At 48.4% G+C, this 9,474-nt stretch overlaps 1 protein-coding gene across 1 annotated transcript; it reads left to right on the top strand.

Moving 5' to 3' along the window:
• The first annotated feature begins 377 nt into the window (after positions 1–377).
• Rpl8 (ribosomal protein L8) lies at positions 378–2,880 on the top strand. Its single transcript, XM_048358945.1, has 6 exons — positions 378–476; positions 729–876; positions 956–1,097; positions 1,519–1,737; positions 2,351–2,466; positions 2,687–2,880. Exons 2-6 carry the CDS (start codon positions 739–741, stop codon positions 2,843–2,845), a joined length of 774 nt encoding a protein of 257 aa, XP_048214902.1. The 5' UTR covers positions 378–476; positions 729–738; the 3' UTR covers positions 2,846–2,880.
• Positions 2,881–9,474: the final 6,594 nt, after the last annotated feature.

The raw sequence follows: 9,474 nt of genomic DNA, 5'->3' as shown, positions 1-9,474 counted from the left end.
CGCCTCCCTCCATCGGCCCCAGGTTCCTCTTCCCCCGACCTCTCAAGGACTCTGCAGGGGGCCCCGGCCCAGCTTACAGGAGGGGCCGAAAGGCGGGTGGTGGACGCCGCGTTCCCGCACCCGCTCCGTAAAGTAACGGCAAGCATCTCCCGCGACCAGAACGCGCCGTTGTCACAGGGAGCCTGCCCAGGCCTGGCCCTCAAAGCTGGCGTAGTTTGCGCTCCGTGTTCCGGACAAATACCTCAAACTAAAGAGGACCGCTCCGCCGCGCACGGGGCTGCGCCGGCTGGCCACACGGCCGCGGCCCCATCCGCGCCAGGGACCCCTCCCTCGTGCGCCTGCGCGGAGCTCGGCAGGAGAAGGCGGGACGTCCGGGGGAAACTACACACCCCGGATGCCGCCGCCTTGGCCACGCCCCGGAAGATAAGGCGGCTCGCCGGTTCGGCCTTTCCTCTTTCGGCCGCGCTCGGAAGCAGGTGAGTGGCTGCTTAGCGCTTTGGCCTTGTGGCCATCCGCTGCCATCCGCCTCCTTCTATCGTTGTCAGCTGTTGCTTGTGGAGTGGGGTCCCGACCTGCACCCCAGGCGACTCTTCTGAAGACGCGGGCGCGCGGCAGAAAGGCAGTCGGGGCGTCCCGGGGTGGTAGTACCGGGGCCTTGGGGGCGGGCCCCGGGCAGCGGGGTCGGTAGGGCGCCGGGCCGCCCGACGCTGATGTTAGGCTGCCTTCAGCCCCGCAGCTATGGGCCGTGTGATCCGCGGGCAGAGAAAGGGCGCCGGCTCCGTGTTCCGCGCGCACGTCAAGCACCGTAAGGGAGCCGCACGCCTGCGCGCCGTAGACTTTGCGGAGAGGCACGGCTACATCAAAGGCATCGTGAAGGTGCGGAGTCCGCCAGCTAGGCGGGTGGGGGAAGGGGCACCCCCCGACGATCTCGCCGTCACGCTGCTGCCTTCCTCAGGACATCATCCACGACCCCGGCCGCGGTGCGCCTCTCGCCAAGGTGGTCTTCCGTGATCCCTACCGGTTCAAGAAACGGACGGAGTTGTTCATTGCCGCCGAGGGCATCCACACTGGCCAGTTCGTGTACTGTGGCAAGAAGGGTGAGTCTCGCCGAGAAGATGGGGAGGGTGGACCTCAAGATCTCCGCTCGAAGGTTTGCTGGCGGAGACTTCAAGTGAGCGGTCCATGTGGATCGACTGGGGTTGAGAGAGAAATCAGTACCGGGGGGCTGGGGATATGGCCTAGTGGCAAGAGTGCTTGCCTCATATACATGAAGCCCTGGGTTCGATTCCTCAGCACCACATATATAGAAAATGGCCAGAAGTGGCGCTGTGGCTCAGGTGGCAGAGTGCTAGCCTTGAGCAAAAAGAAGTCAGGACTGGCAAAAAAAGAAATCAGTACCCGGGCCGTAGAAAGACAATTATTGTACTGGAGAGCTTTACATTGTCACCGCTTTGGGGATTGGCTGGGGAGTTGTTTCACATTGCTTTTGACTTCATGGTACCACTTCTCGCTTTTTAGCCCAGCTCAACATTGGCAATGTCCTTCCCGTGGGCACCATGCCTGAAGGTACAATTGTGTGCTGTCTGGAGGAGAAGCCTGGGGACCGGGGCAAGCTGGCTCGGGCCTCTGGGAATTATGCAACAGTCATCTCCCACAATCCTGAGACCAAGAAGACCCGTGTGAAGCTGCCATCGGGCTCCAAGAAGGTCATCTCTTCTGCCAACAGAGCTGTTGTTGGTGAGTGCCAGCCATGTCAAAAACTGAAATCTACCAATGACTACTTATAGACACTGGAACTTGATCGACTTTTTTTGACCGCTTATTGTTTTAAAGTAGGCAGCTTATACATTTCACTGCTGGTTTGGAGTTTCTGCTATAGACTTAGGTGCACTGATCTCTATTTTCTGTGCTTGGGTCCAGTTGGTTTCAGAGATTACAAAAGTCACGTAACTGAAAAACAGTAAATCCAGTCCTGTTCAGAGTGGGTTTATTCCAGGGTGATTATGTTCACAGAGGCAGTAAAGCTCCTGGCAGTGGGCTTTGTCACTTTGGGGGAGGATTCTCAGTTTTCTTGGGTAACTGAGGTCGTTAGGTATCTGACATATTAGAGTGGTTTGGTTTGTCTCCCCAGGAGAGCTGGAAGAGGCTTTGTGTTTGTCACTGTATGTGTTTGGCTCCCTAGGATAGAGGCTGCTAAGCTTTCTATCTGGTGGCTATGGGGGTACTTGGCTATTTTGTTTTAAGAGTGATCATCACCGAGATGTGGGGCATTGATAGAGAGGGCCTGTGGGGGTGCTTTAACTGCAGAGTCCTGTGATGCACATCCTCAAGGTATGTGGTCTTCCTGCAGGTGTGGTGGCTGGAGGTGGCCGAATTGACAAACCTATTTTGAAGGCTGGCCGTGCCTACCACAAGTATAAGGCAAAGAGGAACTGCTGGCCTCGCGTACGGGGTGTGGCTATGAATGTAAGTAGTCCAGGGATGGTGAGTGGGGTACTTGTGATTTAAAGTGCCATATGGTTGTCTTGATTAGACCAAGTTATTTCTAGGGGTGTCCTCTAGGAAGAAATCTTGGTAGTAGAACCACTAAATGGAGGTTTGCAACTTAAGGGCCCACTTGATCCTATCATAGCCTTCCCAAAGCACACTTACACTAATGCTGTCTCTCCTTTTGCCTCTCCTTTAGCCTGTGGAGCATCCGTTTGGAGGTGGTAACCACCAGCACATTGGCAAACCCTCCACCATTCGTAGAGATGCCCCTGCTGGACGCAAAGTGGGTCTCATTGCAGCCCGTAGGACTGGGCGACTCCGTGGAACCAAGACAGTGCAGGAGAAAGAGAACTAAGGCTAAAGGGATCAATAAAATATGTGTTTGGGCTATCAGGTTGTGCTTATATGTATATTGCTGTGTTTTCAGAGTGTTAGGGGTCCTGCTCTGGGAGTTTGCTCCCATGGTGTCTCATTTACCCTGTTGTGTTAATACCTGGTTTCACAAATCTGATCCTGGGTCCTGTGCTATGGGGGCCATAATCTGCTGGGTTTATAGAAGCAGCACTGTGCCTGGGAGCAGCTTCCCCTTTAGTGAAACCTTTTGTTGGCAGAGGGGGTGCCAATCTCAAATCTTTCCCCCCTATAGATGTGGGAGGTCTGATATTGCCTACCACTGCCGATTGCCAAGAGCAATGTCTCCTTTATGGTCACTTGTTGCAGTGGAGAGTTCTAGGCACCTGTTTCACAGGGATGTGCTTTTCATACCTTCCTACCTTTCTCCAGTTTGTAGCGATGAGAAGGGAGATAACTTGCCTGTTGGTTCTTGGCGTGGTGGTCCCATACAATGAACTGCCAGTCAATGGGGCTTGAACTAGGCTGGGCATTGTCCCTGAGCGCCTTTGCTTAAGGCTAGTGTACCACTTTGAGCCACAGTTCCACTACTGGTTTTTTGAGTGGTTGGCTGGAGATAGTCATAGGGGGATGTTTTAGAGCAGTATGGGTACACACTGGTAGGGCTGAGGACTCAGATTTGGATGGGTGTTCATTGACAGAGGGACATTAAAAAGAAAGGTTTTGGGTGGTTGGGAATATAACCTATTGGCAAAGTTCTCGCCTCATATACATGAAGCCCTGGGTTTGGTTCCTCAGCACCACATAATAGAAAAAGCCAGAAGTGGCACTGTGGCTCAAATGGTAGAGTGCTAGCCTTGAGCAAAAAGAAGCCAGGGACAATATTTTTTTAAGGTGTTGGGAAAGCATTAGACATGACTGGCTTGGCCATTAGCTGGCACTGCTCTCTCCTTGGCAGAGGGTTCTGACTGGGGAAACAGCACACCATAGCGGAACAATAGTACTAGCTTGAATGCAAAAATGGGCTTTGCTAGTAGGCTTCCTCTTGGCCCTTAGGAAAATTAGTTCTTGTCCTTACATGGCAGCTTTAGTGGCTCACTAGAGGATTCAGAAAGTATTTCTGGTTGGGTGCTGGGTGGGTCAAGTCTGTAATACTACCTATTCAGGAGACAGACTGGGTCATCTTGTTAAATCCACGGAGAGTTCTTGAGGCTCATCTCCAGTTACCTACAAAAAGCTGCTGCAAGTGGAGTTGTAATTACATGGTAGAGCCCTGGCCTTGAGCACAAAGCTCATGGACAGCACCCAGGTCCCAGTACCAACAATGAAAAATCTGCTAGCCACTGAACCTATCTTCTGACCATTGCCTCAGTTCTGAGCCCTTGGGAAGGGACTGTTCTGGACTTGCCATTGGCAGGTTCCACAGATTGGCAGACAGGTATGGAGGCTGCTAGGAGAGGGGACTCCATGCCTCTGACACCTCAGCAACTTCCTCTACCTCCCCTGGGCTTGGCTTTGACATCACTTCCGGTGCGGTCCTGATTTGTCTCTTATAACCTTGTCTCCAAACAGCAAATGAGACACCACATACCCTGATTGGCCCCATGTGCTAAATGGGGCCCAAAATTAGCCGCATCCCCTCTGTGGAGGTCTCTGTGCTTGGCTCTGAGCCCTGATTGGCCCTACCCCCCAGTGGCTCTGTACAACGCACCAGGCTCTTTCAACAGACCGCATCTGTCTGCCTGCCTGCCTGCCTCTCATGGAGCTTGATCTTAGGGCCTAGGTGCTGTCACTGAGCTTTATTTGGCTCAAGGCTAGCACTTTAGCACTTGTGACAGCTCCACTTCCATTTTTTTGGTAGATGATTAGAGATAAGAGTTATGTGGGGCTGGGAATATGGCCTAGTGGCAAGAGTGTTTGCCTCATATACATGAAGCCCTGGGTTCGCTTCCTCAGCACCACATATATACAAAAAGGCCAGAAGTGGTGCTGTGGCTCAAGTGGCAGAGTGCTAGCCTTGAGCAAAAAAGCCAGGGACAGTGCTCAGGCCCTGAGTCCAAGGCCCAGGACTGGCAGGAAAAAAAAAAAAAAAAAAAAAAAAAAGTTATGTGCATCTGGTAGGAAAGTCTGTGAGACTTTATCTCCAATTAACCACCAAAAAACAAAGTGGCACTGTGGTTCAAGTGGCAGAGTGCTAGCCTTGAGCTTAGGAGCTCAGGGACACTGCCCAGGCCCAGAGTTCAAACCACACAACTGCCAGAAAAAGAAGAGTTAGGGGCTTTCCTGCTCAGGCTATGATCCTCAGATCTCAGCCTCCTGAGTAGCTAGGACTATAGGTGTGAGCCACCAATGCCCAGCATTTGTTTTTCGTTTTTCTCAGGCTTATGCTTAGAACTCAAGGTTTATTTTCTGTATGAACAGGATGTGCTTAAGTTGATAAAAAGCTTATGGAAAAGTTAAAAATGTAGTTAACTAAAAGATATGCATGTTTACATAGAGAGATAGCAAACAATGCAATCCAAAAGTTCAAATAAAATGTAAAACACTTCAAAACTAATAGTATGCTGGGAATATGGCCTAGTGGCAAGAGAGCTTGCCTTATATGCATGAAGCCCTGGGTTCGATTCCCCAGAACCACATACATAGAAAACGGTCAGGTGGCGCTGTAGCTCAAGTGGCAGAGTGCTAGCCTTGAGCAAAAAGGAAGCCAGGGACAGTGCTCAGACCCTGAGTCCAAGGCCCAGGACTGGCAAAAAAAAAACAACAAAAAACAACTAATAGTATATATAATGCTGAAGTCATTGCCTTGGATCATTTTTCTTCTTCATAATATTTTACAGAGGACATTCATTCGATGAACATTTGTTCATTGAACAAGAGATGAAATGACTTGGTTCTTATATAAAAGGGTTACACTGGGAGTAGACACAGACATCCTCTTTGCTAAATTTTGGACTTTTCTGTGGCACCAACTTCAATCTCAATAGTATGTTAGGTAAGAGATAAACATTTGAGGGGCTATAAAAAGATGAAGTTATAGACACATAAATATGGTTGTTTTGTTTTCAATAAGAAGTCAATAAGAGGGGCTGGGGATATATATGGCCTAGTGGCGAGAGAGCTTGCCTCGTATACATGAGGCCCTGGGTTCAATTCCCCAGCACCACATATACAGAAAACGGCCAGAGGTGGCGCTGTGGCTCAAGTGGCAGAGTGCTAGCCTTGAGCAAAGAGAAGCCAGGGACAGTGCTCAGGCCCTGAGTCCAAGCCCCAGGACTGGCCAAAAAAAAAAAAAAAAAAAGAAGTCAAAAAGAGCCCGGGCACCAGTGGTTCTTGCCTGTAATCCTAGCTACTCAGGAGGCTGAGATTTGAGAATTGGTTCAAAGCCTTCAATTAACCACCAGAAAACTAGAAGTGGCACTGTGGCTCAAGTGGTAGAACGCTAGCCTTGAGTTGAAGAGGTCAGGGACAGTGCTCTGGCCCAGAGTTCAAGCCCACAACTGAGAAAAAAAATCAGCAAGAATAAGCTTTCTATTTCTATTATGAGGGGAGACTACACCCATCACTAATAATGCTGACATATTGTTTCTATAATGGAACCTAGAAAGTATGAAATAATGATCAAAGAATTGCTTTTCTGGTGTGTTTCATTAGCTCCAGCTTTTGGGCACTAGTATTAAAGGTAGTTTGAAGAGTTAAAAGCAGTTGGCTTAGGTCATTCCTACCCAATCAATGACATATTGTGTGGGGAAGAAATTATATACCTATTCAAAAAGGACTCCCTTCCCCAACACGTGCAAAAACACTCATCAGTTACAAAATGCCTTCAATGGAAATCATCTAATTATTGAATCAAAGGCACCCAAGCTAGGCAGACAGGAGAAGGTCACCCAGCCTAGGTGGGCAGATATTTGGGATAAATGCAACTGTCTCATAGGCACCTGGGAGATGTGATACTCAGAAAAGGAAGAGTGTGAAGAGGTCCCAGTGAGGCTCCCAAATCCTCAGGGTTTTGTGTGCTCCTACACATCAGTCTACTTTGGTTCTCTGAATCCAATTGCCAAAAATACTAAATACTAATCTAAAAGATAATTCTCAAGCAGGTGATGGTAATTCTGTTTAGGAACTTTTTACTTCAACTCAGGGCCTAGGCACGCTCTTTGAGCTTCTTTTGCTCAATGCTAGCACTCTACCACGTGAGCTATAGCAACACTTCTGGCCTTTTCTGTTTATATAGTACTGAGGAATCGAACCCAGGGCTTCATGCATGCTAGGCAAGCACTCTACCACTAAGCCACATTCCCAGCCTCAGTTTTTAAATTTTTTAGTGGTAATAGAGTTCATGGCCTTATGCTTGCTAGGCAGGCACTCTACCACTTGAGCCACAACTGCAGCCTCCAGTTCCAGCCTTTTGCTGGTTAATTGGGAATAAGAGTTTCATAAAAGCTAGATGAAAGCCCTATTTGAAAAATAAAGCAAAAGGGGTTTGGCTCAAGTGGGAGAGTACCTACGTAGTGAGTGTAAGGCCTGAGTTCAGACCCTGGTAGTACCACTGGAAAAAAATGTCTTTTTGTTTATAATTACTTTTACTTCTTTACTGCCAGCCCAGATAGAAAAGCCCATGAGACTCTTGTCTCCAGCCAACCACCAGAAAAGCCAGAAGTGAAGCTGTGGCTCAAATGGTGGAGTGCTAGTCTTGAACCCAAAAGCTCAGGCACAGCACCCAAGCCCTGACAGAGTTAAAGGCCCAGGCCCATCATGAAAAACAAAAAAGTTTCATAGGGGCTGGGAATATGGCCTAGTGGTAAAGTGCTTGCCTCATATACATGAAGCCCTGGGTTCGATTCCTCAGCACCACATACATAGAAAAGACCAGAAGTGGTGCTGTGGCTCAAGTGGTAGAGTGCTACCCTTGAGCAAAAAGAAGCCAGGGACAGTGCTCAGGCCCTGAGTTCAAGCCCCAGGACTGGCAAAAAAACAAAACAAAACAAAAAAATTTCATGAACTTTCTGCCCCAACAGACTTCGAACTTCAACCCTCAGGTCTCAGCTTCCAGAGTAGCAAGATTACAGGTGTCAGCCACTGTCATCCTGCTATATTTATTCTTCCTTACATGTTTGCAAAAGTCTTTTCATCCTATGGCTTGTCTTTTAATTTTGTAGTGTTTTGTCAGAAGAAGTAAAAGTGGCCAATAAACACAGGAAGAAATGGTTAATATCCCTGACCATAAAGGAAATTCAAATCAAAACATCACTGAGATTCCATTTCACCCCTGTGAGAATGGCCATTATCAAGAATATGAACAACAGAGAGAGTGAAGGAAGGGGTGATACTATCCAAAAGGAAATATACTCTTAGCTGGGTACTGGTGGCTCATGTCTGCAATCCTAGCTACTTGGGAGTCTGCAATCTGAGGGTAGCAGTTCAAAATAAGCCAAGTCAGGAAAGTCTGTGAGACTCTTATCTCCAATTGACCACCAGGAAACCAGAAGTGGCCTTGTGGCTCAAAGTAGTTAAGTGCTGCCTTGACAGTGCCCAGGCCCTGAGTTCAAGGCCTAAAACTGCCCCCTCCCCACCAAAATGTACTCTTATGTAAATGTAACCACTCTGTACATTACCTTTATAATAACTATTAAAGAAAAGAATGATGAAAATTAGAAGAAATTTCTGAATTGTAAAATATCCAGACTAGTGTTTTTTGCTGTACCAGTCTTGAGGTTTGAGTTCTAGGCCTGGACGCTGTCCCAAGTTTGTTTGCCCAAGGCTGGTGGTCTACCACTTGAGCTACAGTTCCACTTACAGCATTTTATGGTTGATTGGAGATGAGTAGGCCCACAGACTTTCCTGCTGGTGCTTGCTTCAAACTCACGAACTTCAGAGATCAGCTTCCTGAGTAGCTAGGATTACAGGCATGAACCACCAGCACCTGGGTACTTTTAACTGTTTATGTCCAGACTCAGCAGCAAACAGAATGGAAAATGGTGAAAATTCATGGCCTGTTGATATATGAAAATAAAAAGCCCATAAGGCTGCCTGTAGCAGCCACAGGCAAAAAGAGTCCCATGTATAGGAAGAAATCAGGTACTTGGCATTGAAACAATGGGAAAGGAGGTCCCAGGCATCACCAAAATCTGTAAGGTTGCTTCTCCTCTCACAAACCCAGAGGGCTTGGAAGACATAATGATGTGGAGGAACAGGCCTACTACAGTGGTCTGATTTTACATCCAGGGACATTTTAGCATTCAGCTCCCTATGTCTGGGGAAGTGCTCCATGGCTTCTCTAGCTGTGGTTCATGTAGACCTAGATATGGCTTATGCTGTTACTCTGCAAGGAACAACCAGTAGACCTTGTTGATATCCAGATGGTACTGGTTCTATTGGGAACTGAATGCAGAATTATGTCTTTATGATGATTTCCACTAGAATTCCAAAAGAAAGCCTGGAGTCATGCAGAGGCCTGCTATGGTAAGGTTGCTGCCAAAGGTCTCTACTAGAGAGCCCAGTGGAGCCATGGGAGTTGGGCACTTGCTCTTAAGACCTCAAAAAATGGAGCCATCTTCAGAATATGGTATGGGAAGTTGCATGTGCTGGTGGTCTCCAGCTCACGAAAGCAGCATTGTGGACTGTGATCAA

Source organism: Perognathus longimembris, chromosome 12, assembly GCF_023159225.1.
Source record: "Perognathus longimembris pacificus isolate PPM17 chromosome 12, ASM2315922v1, whole genome shotgun sequence".
NCBI classification, from domain to species: domain Eukaryota; kingdom Metazoa; phylum Chordata; class Mammalia; order Rodentia; family Heteromyidae; genus Perognathus; species Perognathus longimembris.
This window is presented reverse-complemented; position numbering and strand designations above follow the sequence as displayed.

Bases quoted from the DNA above. Each gene is read 5' to 3' on its own strand.
- Rpl8 (XM_048358945.1), top strand. From the start codon at position 739: ATGGGCCGTGTGATCCGCGGGCAGAGAAAGGGCGCCGGCTCCGTGTTC. The intron at 877-955 runs GTGCGGAGTCCG...TGCCTTCCTCAG, and splicing joins ACATCAAAGGCATCGTGAAG to GACATCATCCACGACCCCGG. The intron at 1,738-2,350 runs GTGAGTGCCAGC...GTCTTCCTGCAG, and splicing joins TGCCAACAGAGCTGTTGTTG to GTGTGGTGGCTGGAGGTGGC.